The 16,986-nt window shown below is 45.9% G+C and overlaps 1 protein-coding gene across 1 annotated transcript in view; it reads left to right on the top strand.

Moving 5' to 3' along the window:
• The window catches only part of LOC145406110 (uncharacterized), a 37,672-nt gene extending 23,891 nt beyond the window's left edge, over positions 1-13,781 (top strand). Inside the window, exons 2-6 of the mRNA XM_080277307.1 lie at positions 10,971-11,232; positions 11,368-11,490; positions 12,061-12,307; positions 12,383-12,648; positions 12,775-13,781. Of these exons, the coding sequence (XP_080133433.1) occupies positions 10,971-11,232; positions 11,368-11,490; positions 12,061-12,307; positions 12,383-12,648; positions 12,775-13,781 (1,905 nt within the window). The remainder of the gene's footprint in view (positions 1-10,970; positions 11,233-11,367; positions 11,491-12,060; positions 12,308-12,382; positions 12,649-12,774) is intronic.
• Positions 13,782-16,986: the final 3,205 nt, after the last annotated feature.

The following is a 16,986-nucleotide window of genomic DNA, read 5'->3' as shown; positions in this document are numbered from 1 at the left end:
AGGCAAAAATATAAATAATTGACTTTGTGAGAGTCTGTCCCGCAAAAACAAACCTTAGTAGCGAGTAAGTCCAGGGAGCATACCATCCACTCACTTCATGGAGTTCTGCCTACAGGTGACAAGGCCAATGGTTTCCTGGATATTTTTTTTTTTATTTGTTAGGCACGTATTCCTACAAGCCTGTCAGTCAGTTCATTTGTATGTGTGTGTGTGTGTGTGTGTGTGTGTGTGTGTGTGTGTGTGTGTGTGTGTGTGTAGGATCTCAAGTAATTAGGATTCTCAAGCATTCACAACGGCTTACTGTTCTAGGAAATCGTTCTATTTTGTGTGTTGTTTATTATTTTTACTATAACCCAGCCCTAGTTTGAATATAAAGTGCATGACAGCTATAAGTGAAGCCAATAGTACAAACAAACAGTCTTATATACAAGTTCAAGGAAATCTGTGAATGCGGGCTCGCGTTTTTACAATGCAGAGGGAAAAGGGAAATTGAAAAAGTGATATTGGAGGATTGACGCAACGCAAATCCTTCCTTCACTTTCGGCCATGTAAACAATGGCGAGGCGGGTCAGTTTCTCGCACGGGATGTCTTTGTGGCCGAGATGTTAGCCCTCTCTGGACGTGGATTTGCAGACTTACGATGGATTTCCTGTCGTTACTAAGACCTTTTGTCGCGGGAAGTACAGTACAAGGAGAGTAGAGTATGTTAATGTCTCCTAATCTTCTTCCATCCATAATCCATAGCTACTACTTCCTCCTGACAAAACCATGTGATAAGAAGGACGAATATGGAGCAAAAGACAGTCAAAGATAAGGAAGTTAACCGATGCGAGGGCTGCGGGGAAAGGGAAATTGAAAAAAAAAAAATGTATGATAGAAAAAAAGACACCGATAATCATGGAAAAAGGAACTAACTGAGACAGGAGATGTTGGGAGAGGAGGGGTTGGTTTAACAAATATTTGACAATAGCCTGATTAAAGTAAAATGAAAGGCTATACTGATATCAGGAAATAAAGAGTGGAAGGGAAAGGAACACCACACGCTAATTGTTCAAAACCTGTTCGTGGTAATCACACACATTCGGTTCACGTCCGCTCAGTGGTAGCTACATCCGCTAAACTTGCATTCGGGGTTAAACCAGATGCTTCTCCTTTCCCCGCTTTTTCTCTCTCCACCAAAAGCAAAACACGGCACATGCTCCCTCACACGCTGCAATAATTTAATGCTGGGATGAAAACTAGAGGAAAATGTTGTCTTAGTGGACTCTTGCTAATAATTTTTGCCATATGCAGATGATTTTGTTAAGCTTAAAATAGTACCCTACGAGTGGAGGGGTTGCTAAAGGCTATAAAGGCTTCAATTAGGCAGAAAAACGCAATCGTAGTGAAGTAGTGAACCCATGAGCATTCTTGACGCATTCTTCTTACCTCTCGCCACCACCAGCACAATAATCGATTCAGGAAAGTCCACTTCTTGTGAATAAGATAATGAAGGCTGCATCAAATATCTGCAAGTCAAAAAACATCTCTACACCTCAAGAAAATGGCTTGGAGAAAGTAACAATAACAAAAAACTGAGGTCCTGGTGGAAGCTTATCTTTTCCCGCCATTCCTGCCCTGCCAAGCCATAACTCTGTGCACGCTGGGTAGAATAATAATTAAATGCCGGGACGAGACATGCCACACAATGCAAGTCGTGATGCGTATTCCTGCTGTTTCTCAAGCTCTCGTAACACCTTTTCCTCTGCGATTTATTGTCCATATTACACCCTACCCCCCTCATGGTCGGGGCGGCTTTGCTACTTTATCTAACGGGTGATTATTATGTCGACTTTAAATGGATATAAATAACATGAGAGTAGTAATGTGTCATACGCAAACTAAATCGCCAAAGAAGAGGGGTTACGGAGTCTGAACAGATCGAAAACATGGTACTATTTATCTTTAATTTCTCTCATTTTTTTATTATTGCATTTATTTTTACGTTTGCATATATGTTCACTTGTTATTTGCTCTTCCCTTTGCAATTATCTTGGCGCAAATCCCAACACACACACACACACACACACACACACACACACACACACACACACACACACACACACAATAAAACGCTGAATTTGCAGGCACATCATATAACTAATCGTCCACCAGGTAGCCTTGTGGTGAAAGCTACTGTACTTAGCCTCCTCCATCGCCCCCCTCTTCTCCTCCCCCCCCCCAGCACCTAGCCAAAACCCCCCTCCTGCTCCCTCCAGCCCCTAGCCCCCTCCTAGCCGAGTAAATAAGTGGCCACCGAAATTTCCACGCTGGGAGGTGTGTGTGTGTGAGGTAAATATACAGTTTGTTCACCTTAACTTGGCGGAGAGTTTCATCCTTTCGCAGCTTATTTCTCGTAGCTCACCAGCAGAAAGAGTCAATGCTACGGCTATGCGTCCATCCCATAGTATTTTTTCGTGGCTGGTACCATATTCTAGTACTGACTGATTCACCTTAGCTTTTAGGATGGAGAGATGACAGTTTGTAGATCAAGTTGAAGTGGATGGAGTATTGTATTGACGGAGTGTGTGTTGTGGCCAGACAAGCGTGACACGACGTTCAGAACTATTTCGTACAGGAGATATGCGCTCGCGTCATGCACTGTTCGTTATCTGTAAATGGAGTTGGGAGAGTATAAACACATATATTTCTAGTTTATATATTAGCAGACCTGTTTTATCTATTTTTATATTGAGATACATGAAAACCTCAGACCTTATCCATCTACAGTATCTATCTATATAACGTCTGTCTATCTACCTGTCCATCTGTAATGCCTTTCACTTAAATCTGTTCCAATTATAGATGAGAGTAAAGCTGTAGTTTTTGTTACTGGCGCCTTTCTCTCCTAACCCTTTCACTTTACCGGTCAGACTCCGATATTTTCTTCTCATTGCCTGCACACAGTCGTATTCAGGAGACAGACACCCTTTGCAGTGCATGTGTTGGAACTCAGCGTAATTCATTCCCGCTAGTTGTTGTTGATATTATTCACCAGAGAAAAGCCTTGCACAGAGGGTTCAAGTTTGTAATGGGGATGGAGATGGCTGTCAATTTCAGTGTTTGTAAGTCACACAATGCATTCAGTTTTACAAGACGAGACGAAATATAAGAATAGCCTAACAACCTATCTTGAATCCAGTGTACTTGATTCGGTTAATGTGGGTTGACTTAGGTGGGGCGAGGTGAAATTAGGCAAAATGAGGTGAGTTGAGGTTAGATTAAGTGAGGTAAGCCGAGGCACAGGTTGGATTAGGCTCTGGTAGGTCGTTAGATTGTTAGGTAGGGTCAGAGTAGATTAGACTGGATCAGGTTAGGTTTGATGTACTTAAGTTAATTTGTCATATTAGGGCAGGTTAGGTTAAGTTTGGACAGGTTACGTAAGGTGAAGTTCGATTATGTGGCTTCACTTCTTGTTGCCTAGTAGCTACAAACGTTTACTTTACACTGTGACACTATTTCCTTCACTGAACCTAAACAAAATGAAAAAATTGTACAGCAGAGTGAATTAGTGGTGTGGTGTTGTGCTGTGGTGGGTGTGAAAGTGTTTACGAGAGTGCCCAGTGGTTGAGGCCAAGAGGCGGGCATTACGAGAAGGGGATGGACGCTGCTCCTGTTTTTTTTGCGTGGTGAAAGTTTTGACACAACCTGTTCTGTGATCCCATTGCCCACACCGCCCTCCCCGGACCTGCCCTGCCCTGCCCTGCCCTGCCCGCCTCACTTCCTCCATTCCCTTCACCTGCCCCCTCCCTGCCCACACACAGATATCCAGCACATTCCACACACTTCCAACGCACTCCCTACTCACACCACACTCTACCCACACCCACAGCCACCCCCTCCACACACACACACACACACACACACACACACACACACACACACACACACACACACACACACACACACACACACACACACACACACACACACAGCACTGGGTAAGGCAGTCTAAATCCCTCCTCAGCTCAATAATAACTCAGCTTTTCAATTCCAGTTCACTTCAGCTTATTAATATTAACCCCAGAGAAACCTGCCAACGCAAAAATTACGTAACCAGTCTCAAATAATTCTTTGGTCAAAAATTAGGATTACTACAACTAATTCCTGCTAATGCTAAAGTTTTTTTTTTAACTTAAAGAACAGTACAATAATTACAGAGTTCAGTTATATGTGGATGTGTTGGTGATGACAAGAATAAAAGAAATTACTTGATCATGCTGAAGGGTTTAATTGTGTGTGTGTGTGTGTGTGTGTGTGTGTGTGTGTGTGAGAGAGAGAGAGAGAGAGAGAGAGAATGTGCGCACACAGTGTATGAGAAATTAATTGGTACGAACACCATTATGTGTGTGTGTGTGTGTGTGTGTGTGTGTGTTTGTGTGTGTGTGTGTGAGAGAGAGAGAGAGAGAGAGAGAGAGAGAGAGAGAGAGAGAGTTTCTATAGCAATGATAGCGCACACACACACACACACACACACACACACACACACACACACACACACACACACACACACACACACACAGGATCTACCTTTAATTCAGGAACAAATGATGACAGGAAGCTTGTTTGAGCACTTCCTTCACACACACACGCACACACACATACATACATACACAAAGATACACACACACATACAAACGAAGAAACACATACACAAACACGCACACTTTCATACACTCATAGTTTACACACAAACATCTACATAAACGGTAATACTCTTTGCTTTACTTAACATTGACAAGCCACCCATTACGGGATTAAGGCGTCTGGCAATAGATAGATAGACATGCATGTACACAATGACTCTGCACACACACACACACACACACACACACACACACACACACACACACACACACACACACACACACACACACACACACACACACACACACACACACACACACACACATTCACTCACCGTTGCACACACATGCATACGTATTTCATTGCTCACTCACTCACCTGTGCACACACACACACATACACACACACACACACATTCACTCACCGTTGCACACACATGCATACGTATTTCATTGCGCACTCACTCACCTGTGCACATACAGTATTACTTCACTGCACACACACACACACACACACACACACACACACACACACACACACACACACAGCGAGAGTGAGAGACGGTGTTTACACTATGACTAGCATTAGACATCCGGGCTGCCTCCACCCTCCTTCTCTCTCTCTCTCTCTCTCTCTCTCTCTCTCTCTCTCTCTCTCTCTCTCTCTCTCTCTCTCTCTCTCTCTGTCCAAATTCCCTTACAGCTTTAAGTGCTGATAAGTTTTGTCAGAAGTACAGTTAAGAAATCAATTACTTCTTAAATTTTTTTTATGTGATGATGATGATGATGGTGGTGGTGGTGGGGGTGGTGGTGCTAATGATGATGATCGTGATGCTAATGATGATGATGATGGTGATGCTAATGATGATGATGATGGTGATGCTAATGATGATGATGATAATGATAATGATGCTAATGATGATGATAATGATAATGATGGTGATGGTAACGGTGATGATAATTGTGTTACTTGTCACTGTCTAAGCTTCATGTCTTCAGCCTCTTCTGTTTGATGGCGTCTACATTACCAGGAGAACCAGCCCTAGTAGTCAATGGATCAATGAATGTTATATCCAAACTATGCACGTTGAAAGAGTCTGTCCTTTTCGTCGTATCGTTTATAAAGGCTTCAACATGCTTCCATACGTCGGCCTTGGTCACCTAATGCCAGTTCTCCACGCTGCTTGATCTCTGGCAGCCTCCGTATTCAGTCCCTTATCCCTGAGGTCAAACTCTAATGATCTCGTCCCAGGTCTTTTTAGGTCTGCCTCTCGCAGCCCCGCCCCCGGCGTTCACACTTCTCTCCTTCCACACCCAGCTGTCATCCTCCATCCTTTAAACATGCCCAGACCATCTCAGTCTACCCCTCCTCATTAAATTTCTTATTTAATTTGTTTTTCCTTTCTCTGTTGATCATTTGAAAAAAAAAAATTACGTTCAGGGCCCATCCTTCCTCTCAATTCAATCGTAATCCTCGCCCTCCCATGCCTCGCATTCAAGGACGCACTACACATCCATCTAATCATTGTCAGGTCTGAACGTTTGAGCCTGCGAATATCCTCTTCCTTTGCTGCCAAGGTCTCACTACCATACATAATTACACTCCTGACATTCCTGAACGGCGTAATTGTTTTGAGATAACAATAACAAAATATAAATAACATTCCTAGGCTGAAGAGGGTAATGTCCACAAATGATTTTATGTGTAATTAGATGCCCAACGTGGACACTGTTACCAAGACGACAGGGAACAACATATACACACTATCCGAACTGCTCAAAACACAGTGACTCTGCCCCGTGAGACTGAACTTTGATTAGTCGGCACGGAAATGAAAACACTTCATTCCAGACCCACACACCATGTACGAGAGACGTGTCATCCAAAGGCGATCAGGTAGGCATGAAATATTTTGCTAACATAAATACATACATCATACAAACATCATACAAACATACATCAATACACAGAAATGGACTGGATCACAGTAGCTTCGCCTTTAACGTCTATATATACTCAAAATAAGGAATAAAACACCATTATTATTGGTAAAACGTATAGGTGAGGTACAGGGATGGTGTTGGTGTAGTGGCGGTGTGGTGTGAGGAACAGTGATGGTGGGGATGGTGTTGTGTAGCAGCAAACACAACAGTCAAGATGCAGTGTCTGTATAAGGCACCCACGTCACACTTTCACCTTTTCTTCTCCTTCCATCTTGTTCGACGCGGGTGAGATTCAGAAAATAACTTACGATAATTATCCATGTCAGGCAAACCCTACGTAAGGCCAGACATTATTGATATACGTGTCTGTTGTTGTGGCGAAAATTCTCATGATCCGCAGAATGAAACGTTATATCTAAGTAATGGTTTGAGTTTTAATAATACTCTTGAAAAGTCATACCCAATCAGTATATCTTCCCTTTCATAACCAAGATTTTGTACCTACGGAAGGGACAACAGCAGGAAAGAGCGTACCCTCTTCCCTTTTTTGTCCTTCGTCTAAAAATACAACTCATTTACAGCAGGGAATTGATTACATTTGTGGGAAGATGAAAACATGTAAGAGGATCCTGTTCTCTTCTTATGCTTCGTGCAAAAACAAATCTGAACTGTCTCAGGAATGTGGCTGTAAGTTTGTTTTCACGCTGATAAGGAAATCCGAAGCATCCCTCCTAGATCTCTTCAGGATAAGAAGAAAAGACATAAAAGGAATCAAACAGAAGAAAATAGAAGAAAATTCGAGCACCGACTTCCTTTTTACCATCACGCTGGAGGTACTAGGCAACAAGCAACATAGTGTGTGTCGGTATCAGGGTCGTTGCACCGCTGTCTGTCTGTCTGTCTCCCCATACCTTCGTCCTTCTTGCCCTGCTAGTTTCACCATCTCACATTTCGCCGTAACCTGACCGCTTTCTCATCCTACCCTACCCAACACCACTTTCTCTACCCTGCCATACCTATCCTGCCCTACCGTACCCTACCCTGCCCAGTCCTTCTTCTGCCCTACCCTATCCTACAGTAATATCTTTGCCCTACCTTACTCTACCCTGCTTTACCTTACCCGTACCCTACCGTGCCCTGCCCTTACTCCACGCTACCCCTTCCCCTACTGTAATAAACCTGATCACTTCTATTCTATGCCCTGCCCTTACCCACCCTAGCCTCCCCTGCCCCTTGCCACAGTAACTCCCGATCTGGTGGTGCCGTAGGGTATGTGATCTGGACTAACACGCACAAAAAAAGCCACCCCACCCCACCACACAGCTTTCTCTCATACCTACACCTGGTCTCTCTCTCTCTCTCTCTCTCTCTCTCTCTCTCTCTGTTAATGACGCAACCTACTTCACCTCTTCTAATACTCTACAGTCCTTATCCTCCACCATGTTTGCCCTTTTACGTGCATCATCCCACTCAGCACGTGCACCAAGCCACTCAACACGTGCATCATCCCACTCAGCACGTGCATCATCCCACTCAGCACTTGCACCAAGCCACTCAACAAGTGCATTATGCCACTCAACACGTGCACCATCCCACTCAACACGTGCACCATCTCTCTCAACACGTGCGTCATTCCTCTCAACACGTGCACCATCTCTCTCAACACGTGCATCATTCCTCTCGACAAGTGCATTACCCCTCTCAACACGTGCATCATCCTTCTCAGCATGTGCATTTCTCCTCTCAACACGTGCATCATCCCTCTCAACATGTGCATTTCTCCTCTCAACACGTGCACCATACCACTCAACATGTGCACCATCCCACTCAACACGTGCACCATCCTACTCAACACGTGCACCATCCCACTCAACACGTGCACCATCCCACTCAACACGTGCACCATCCTACTCAACACGTGCACCATCCCACCCAACACGTGCACCATCCCACCCAACACGTGCACCATCCCACCCAACACGTGCACCATCCCACTCAACACGTGCACCATCCCACCCAACACGTGCACCATCCCACCCAACACGTGCACCATCCCACCCAACACGTGCACCATCCTACTCAACACGTGCACCATCCACTCAACACGTGTACCGTCCACTCAACACGTGCACCATCCACTCAACACGTGCACCATCCCACTCAACACGTGCACCATCCTACTCAACACGTGCACCATCCACCCAACACGTGCACCATCCACTCAACACGTGCACCATCCACCCAACACGTGCACCATCCCACTCAACACGTGCACCATCCCACTCAACACGTGCACCATCCACCCAACACGTGCACCATCCACTCAACACTTGCACCATCCACTCAACACATGCACCATCCTACTCAACACGTGCACCATCCACCCAACACGTGCACCATCCCACTCAACACGTGCACCATCCACCCAACACGTGCACCATCCCACCCAACACGTGCACCATCCCACCCAACACGTGCATCATCCCACTCAACACATGCACCATCCTAAACAACACTCGTAGTCCACTGGGTTTACGTTCACCTTAGCCTGTAGTCCACTGGGTTTACGTTCACCTTAGCCTGTAGTCCACTGGGTTCACGTGCACTTCAGCCTGTAGTCCACTGGGTTCACGTGCACTTCAGCCTGTAGTCCACTGGGTTCACGTGCACTTCAGCCTGTAGTCCACTGGGTTTCTGTTCAGATATGCCTGGGTCTACAAAAACAACGACAACAACAGTATGTTCAAGAGACACCCATACCAAGATGAACGTTCAGAGTAGCACGATCAACCCCTTCACTGGGAATACAAAATTTCACGCCGTATTCCAGTTTATGATGCGGGACTTTACACACGATAAGGAAACGGCTTCAATGAGTGAATTTTCCCGGTAAGTCAGCGTAGAAGCAGGAAATAAGACGTAGCGGAAGAGTAATGGGTAAGAAAATGGAGTTGGGGGTTAGGGAAGAGGCAGGTTTGAGGAGTGTGAAAGTAGTTCGGGGTAGAATGATAGACGAAATACTCACTGTTCAATTTAACTTGGCCTAATATAGTCGTCACACAGTCTTGTATGCTGAGCTGTAGCAAGGGTGGCACCAGAATATGGCGCTGATCACAATAAAATGCTATGGGAAGGATGTATAGCTGCAGCATTTTGTTATTCTAGCATTGCGCTGCGGTAAGTAATAAAGGACGAAAATCTCCGCCAAATAAAGATAAACGAACTATGGAAGGAGTAAGGCAAAATAATGAATAAGAGTATAAGGAAGGCGTGAAGCTTGTACGTGGCAGGTAGCATAGAAGGGTTAGATTATGCCTATCGATGTTCGGGTTCATAAAGTGGACAGTTTTTGCTATGGCTTGGAAAGGGATGAAGGTAAACAAGGAGGAGGACAAGTCATGAACGAGATTAATGGATAGAATTGAGGAGTGTACAGGATGTGGGGGGGATAGCTTTGGATGCAACGAAAGACATGAGCTGAGTCGGGATAAAGGTGGATAATGATATTAATGGAAGAGGATCAGATCAGGCAGAATTGTTGTATCTACCGAGTAAAACTAAACCTTTCAAATGTGGGCTGGATTCGTCTTTTTCAGTGATATTAGTGTCATATTATCTGTTTCGCTGGTGTTGGTTCATTTAGGCACATGATTCACACTTACACACCCACTTCGCTTAGGTGAGGGAATTCTGGCAGCTAAACACTTCACTTGTGAGATATTGTAGGAGGCCCCCCAGAACCTCTTCCTAAGCTATTTCTTTTCACCTTAGTGTTCTCGTAAAATTATATGCTATTTAAACCGTTCTTGCATCGACAGACATTGCATAAATAATATCATCATCACCATTAACATCAAATCATAGCCTCTTTTCGTACCCAATGATGAGGTGAGTAAGAGTCCAGAGAGCAAGAAATAACAGCCAAGAAAATAAGGGAAAGTTATTAGAGTACCTCCTGTGCCATGAGTGTACGATCCACGGTGTCAGGCAGCAGATTACAGAGCTGCAAACACTATTTACCTATAGTACACAAACCAAACCTGACCAAGAAAACCACATTCTTCGGTCCTGACGTTGGAAGAGAAGAAAAAGTAATGAAGCCTATGAGGATTTCTTGGTTTCTGACAACTAAGCCTAGGCCGCTCAAGTGATGCAGTAGTTTTTAAAAAACTTGCTCCTATCAAGTAATTTTACTCAATCTTAGGGAAACCTCTAGCAGGGAAGTAACCCCCTTTAAAGTTCTTCATAATGAAGTTACTTCCCAAAGCTATATGAAATACTGTGGTCGTAGAAAGAAAACGAAAAATACGTCGTCGGACCAAATGGGTTAATTATTACCAGTTGGAGATATTCGATGAAGCCAGTATTTCTCTTTGCTGATCTGAGTGTTTTTCATTGCAGTTGGTGGCAGCGGTGGGATTTGTGGCAGCGGAGGGCGAGCAGGAGGCAGCAGTGCGAGACAAACGAAGCATCGGTTCCTGGTTCTCTGGTCTCTTCGAGGGTTGGGAGGATGATGATGATTACGGCCATGGGCCAGTAGTAATCCCAGTGGCTCACCCGCAGCCCATCTACCACCCACCTGCAGCCTATGGTCCACCTCCAAAGCCCTCTTACGGTCCACCACCTAAGCCCATTTATGGACCGCCGCCCAAGCCCTCGTATGGTCCGCCACCTAAGCCATCTTATGGTCCGCCACCCAAGCCGTCCTATGGTGCTCCTCTACACCCGCCTTCTCACTATGGTGGTGGAGGAGGTCACATCAAGGGAGGTCATGGTGGAGGGGGCGGTGGCTTCAAAGGTGGGGTTGTAGGTGGAGGTCACATCAAGGGAGGCCATGGTGGAGGTGGAGGTCACATCAAGGGAGGCCATGGTGGAGGTGGAGGTCACATCAAGGCTGGTGGTGGAGGAGGCCATGGAGGTGGCTATGGTACTGGATTTGGTGGTGGACATGGAGGAGGTCATGGTGGTGGGTTTGGAGGTGGTCATGGGAAGGGTCTTGATGGTGGGTTTGGAGGTGGTCATGGCAAAGGTCATGGTGGTGGGTTTGGAGGTGGTCATGGTGGTGGGTTTGGAGGTGGTCATGGGAAGGGTCTTGATGGTGGGTTTGGAGGTGGTCATGGCAAAGGTCTTGGGGGCGGGTTTGAAGGTGGTCATGGCAAAGGTCTTGGGGGCGGGTTTGGAGGTCATGGCGGTGGTTTTGGAGGTGGTCATGGGAAGGGTCTTGATGGTGGGTTTGGACTTGATCATGGAAAGGGTCATGGTGGTGGGTTTGGAGGTGGTCATGGGAAGGGTCTTGGGGGTGGGTTTGGAGGTGGTCATGGTGGTGGGTTTGGAGGTGGTCATGGCAAAGGTCTTGGGGGTGGGTTTGGAGGTGGTCATGGTGGTGGGTTTGGAGGTGGGCATGGCAAAGGTCTTGGGGGTGGGTTTGGAGGTGGTCATGGTGGTGGGTTTGGAGGTGGTCATGGGAAAGGTGTTGGTGGTGGATTTGGAGGTGGTCATGGCAAGGGTCATGGTGGTGGTCATGGCAAGGGCATACCTCATGGATTTGGTCACGTGAAGGTTGAAGACGTGGTACACGCTGGTGGTTCGTACCTCCCCCCACCTGTACCTGCTGGTGGCTATGGAGATGCACCTCCACCCCTGCCTGGGGACCTATATGCCCCTCCCCAGCCCGTGGACAATTATTTGCCTCCTGTGGTACCAGAGGACTCATACAGCGCCCCCACTGTACCTGTGGTGCCGCCCCCTGTGCACCACTCCAAAGCTGCCCCTACTGTGCCAGTGGTGCCACACTCCACTCAACATTCATTCAGTCCTCCACCTGCACCAGTGGTCCCAGCCTCTGCTCCAGGCCCTGCCTCATTCCCCATTGGCCCGCCAGTGCATGAGACATCCAACGACTACCGTGCTCCTCCATCCTTCCCGCCACCCATGGCAGCTCATGGGTCCTCCTCCTCCTCATACCTGGACGGCTTTGAGCCATCACAGCCAATTCCGGTCGGCCCGGTACGACCACTGTATGACTTGCCCACCGGACCATTTGATGTCCCTGAGGTAAAAGAGCCAGTTCAGTCTGTGGGTGTAGCCGCACCCCATATAGATGCTGGAGCTCCTATAGTGCCTGACATAGACATCCGTCTACCCAGCACTGCGCCTTCAAAAGTCAATGTGCCAGTTGCCAATGTTATAGATGCTGGTCCTCTAGATGCTGGTGCCTTCCCCCCAGCCCCTCTGGATATCAAGCCTCCAGCTTTTGGACTTATTGATTCTCCTGGCAGCAAGAGAAGTGTTGACAGTGGCGATGCACAAGCCGTGGCCGCGGCCTATGGTGCCCATGCTGCCACTGCCTCTGGCAGCAATGCCCCTATAATATATGGAGCCCAGCTTGGCTATGATGATCCCATCATAGAAATTGTGTTTGAGGATGCTGCACCAGCCCCCCCACTACCTCCACCAACCTTTGACCCTGCACTGTTTGATCCTCCTGAAGACCCTGTGGAGGTGTTCTTCATTGAGTACAGCCCAGGCACCAATCTAGATGACCTGTCCTCTTATGACCTGGACAAAGCCCAGCCTGCCATCCTTCATGACTTGCCTAAAGAGCTGCCAATAGATGTACGTGACCACCTCCTGGAGAGTGGCGTCTTAGACAATGCAGAAATTGAGGTCCTGGATCTAGATGATGCTCTTGATGAGGGCTACCTGGACGGTGGAGCTCGCCAGGCCCTGGAAGCATTGTATGGTTCTGAGAGCAAGTTGAAGGAGACAAAAGTGACAACACCAAACAAACGGGAAGTTGAGGTGAAGGTACGACGCCTGTTGAAAGAGAATGGCACTGATGCTGAGGTAGCTGAGCTGATCTCCAGCCTCGGGGAGTTCCGTGAAGGGCGTTTCGCTGGTGTCGTCATAGCCAATGATGAAAACTCGGAGAGGTTCATCCCTGTGAAGGTGGACGGTGACAGCTTACCTCTGCCAGACCACCCCAAGCTGGAGGGCCGTGAACTGGCTGGAGTCCTGGTCATTGCACAAGAGGAAGACGCTGATGAAGATGAGCACGAGGCAGTTGAACCACCTGGCAATGCCAGCAGCCCAGAACACAACCTGGTTGAGACCACAACAGGCCAGCCAGCCTCACAGCCGGCACCCAGGAGGGCGCCTATTGACCGTGAATGGCACGGCGATCCCGACGGCTGGCGTCCCGTGTGGAACTGAACTACTCCTGCCATATCTTGCCTCGGATACCCCCTCCCCCTGCCCGGCACACCATTGTCTGGATCATGACATTAGTATGTAAAGGTGTCTCACCCACTCCTCACTTCGCTCGTCTGTATTCCAGACTGTAGGCCCTGTATGGTTCAGTCACACTTAGCGTGTCATACTCCTTCCAGTGTTCATTCTTGGTTACACTGTGGTAGGTGCGTGCCAAGTGGAGGGCCTGCAGTCTGTGTCCTGGTGCACATGTCCTGCACCCAGAGACAGCTCTCGGTCTTTTCCAAAGACATCTTAAAGATATTGCTTGCAGAGTGTGCTCGTAATGAGACCAAACTGACCACAGATCACTCACTGTCTCGTTTCCAGGTAGTTTAATGAGGAAAGGTCTATATTATAAGTACATAAAAGCTCTTACCTTAACAAACTTGTGATGTAAATGTAACTGGATTCGATGATAACTGCTGTCATACTCTCAGGTGATGTGATGAAGATGGTCCCTCTTGGTTGCTTAAAAGCACATTTGTCGGGTCATTACTTTTCCCTTTTTCGTTCCCTTCCCTCCTTCTCTCTCAAACTCCCATACATCCTCTTATTATCCGTCCTTGTCCCTTTACCCTGCTGTACATACGTCGCTGTCTACCTTATGCCATCGTATGTTAAGTAGTTGTAAGGTTCTCCGTGTCATATATAAGATAAACGGTTCTTCTGCGTGAATGATGGAGTCAAGGACACAGCTCTCAGGATCGTAAATATACGAGTTAGGTGTACAGATTTTAACTAGTTTTTCCAGTGTTCTTTTACATACTGTTCGGTGTGTTATCTTGGTGTATTTATTGCTTTGATACAAAAATTTACTGTGATTTTCTGTTTTTATGAGTATTAATAACCATATAAATATTTGCATATCTTGCTATGATTGGGTATACACTCCAATAGACAATATTTCCCGCTGACAGATATACTTCTGTGAATCAGCAGTTCTGAAATGTATGTAAAAAAATAATATGTATATATTTATCCCATTTGTTTGCCAAATACAATAAGTGCCTACATTGCCGAATGTGTCAGACCGCCATTATTGACTGTTTATACTGGAGTTGTGATGCTGGGCGCATGTCCTGCCGGGCGTCTTCCACAAAGAGAGTTGCAACAACTCCGCCGTGTTGTTTACCTCACGTAGGGTAGCATAGTTTTCCAGGGTTCATACATAATAATACAATACTTAAAATGTTAGCACGGAATATTAAATAATGAACATTAACACTGAGAGATGAAAGTGGGTAAACAATAGTATCATTCATCCATCCCGTGTTTTTTTCCCTGCACGGAACAGGATCATAACATGGCGTCTACTCGAACAGAATTGTCGCAACTCTTTCCACAGAAGGCGCTGGCCCTGCCTTGCTGATCACTTCAGTCCGTTGACGTATTTTTTGTTTCATTCTTGTCATCACTAGACTAACTTATTCAGCTTATGAGACCTTTCGTAATTACAGGATTAATGAAGACTGTACCTAACTGCTCCAACTCATATAGTCTCACCTAAGGTATACAGAACAGTCTGTCAGTAGCGAAGTTAGAAATACGTCATCGTGTTGAAAGGGTAACACAATTATCCACGCCCAGGGCCAATCATGTCTCATGCAATGTTGGTAAATTGTTATATTTGTTGTTAATTTTACACTATTCAGTGTACACATACCACTCGTGGAAACACTTTGAAACTAATAATAATTGTATCATAGTTTTATAAGGTAATTCAGAATACCAAGACTCTGAGCCACTCACTACAGATATGATTTTTTGTTAACACAGAAACCATTGATATGACGTGTTCTCCGTTCTTGAAGGCAGTCTTGCTCAAATGTTTTTTTTAACTCTAAACCTTTCTGCGGGCGGAAACTAACACGACAGAGCTCTCCCAGAATGCAAGGAATGTCTGAGTGCCAGTGACTGTTTTCCATGTACAGTTATTTAAATAAAAATGTATGATGTTTGTTGACTTTGTTTAAGCCTCGTTTATTATAGCATAGTAGATGGTTTGGTAGAATCAGTGGCGGAATGGGCAGGGGGAGGAGGGGGTTCAGAGAGCCTGCATCTCCCCTCCCCCTTCTCGTGCTTTTTCCAGGCTGTCAAATGAAACTTCTGGCCCTTAGTAGACAGCTGACAATACACACTAGACAGGTAAATATTGCTGAAAGGTAAGAGTTCCTTCGGGTATGAATTTGATCCTCGAGACAAAGCTGTACGGCAAGGGAAAAAGTATTTGTCTTCTCCCAGATACTAAATACACAGATCAATATAGGTCCAGAGTAGGGGAGGAGTTGGAATCAGTAAACTGGAATGAAATGGATCTGGACAACTTGTGGAATGCATATAGGGACCGCTTAGTTAGGAATGCTAAAGCAGTGTGTGGTGTGGCAAGAGTAACAACAAAGAAGTAAGGTACGGCATGGTGGGATGAAGAGGGTAAGGGAGCAGTGGAGGAAAAGAGGAAGAAGTGGATAGAGTGGTTACAGGACAGGGGTTCCACTGAAAGAAAAACTGAATATATTGAGAGCAATTAAGAAACACGTAAAGAGACTTGTGAAGAGGAAAAAGAAGGACGTAAATGATGATCTAAGAAGAGAAATGAATGCAAATTCTCTAAAAATAGTAAGTTATTCTGGAAAGAGGTGCAGAAATGTAGAAGTGAAAGCGGAAGAAATGTGAAAGTGTGAAGCATGTTGGCTACGTGGTAGATTATTAACCCATGGAGTTGAAGTAAGGGCCAGATGGAAAGAATATTTTGAAAGTCTGATGAATGGGAATAGAGAGAACAAAGTGGCTGTAAATATGATTGGTTTGGGGGTGTGCAGAGAAGGAATGCAGTGCCAGGAGACGTGACATTCACAAAGGTGAAGAATGCTGTGAAACGGCTGAAAAATGGGAAAGCAGCTGGGGTTGATGAGGTGTATGCAGATATTATTAGGTGTCGTGGAGAGAGTGGAATGAAGTGCTTGTTGGAGATTTGTAAGAAGGCATGGATGAATGAAACTGTGCCAGCAGAGTGGAAAAAGGCTGTGACTGTACCCCTGTACAAAAATAAAGATGAGCGAAGTGAGTGCAAGAATTATCGTGGCATAGAGTGTTGTAGGAAAGGTATGTGGAAGAATTTTTATAGAGAAACTAAGAGTCCTAGTGAGTGATGAAGAGGGTGGCTTTA

The sequence above is a fragment of the Coenobita brevimanus genome, chromosome 69 (genome assembly GCF_032717465.1).
Source record: "Coenobita brevimanus isolate Jiangsu-jjx chromosome 69, ASM3271746v2, whole genome shotgun sequence".
Classification (NCBI taxonomy): domain Eukaryota; kingdom Metazoa; phylum Arthropoda; class Malacostraca; order Decapoda; family Coenobitidae; genus Coenobita; species Coenobita brevimanus.
The sequence above is the reverse complement of the archived record's forward strand: the minus strand, read 5'-3'. Positions and strand labels throughout refer to the sequence as shown.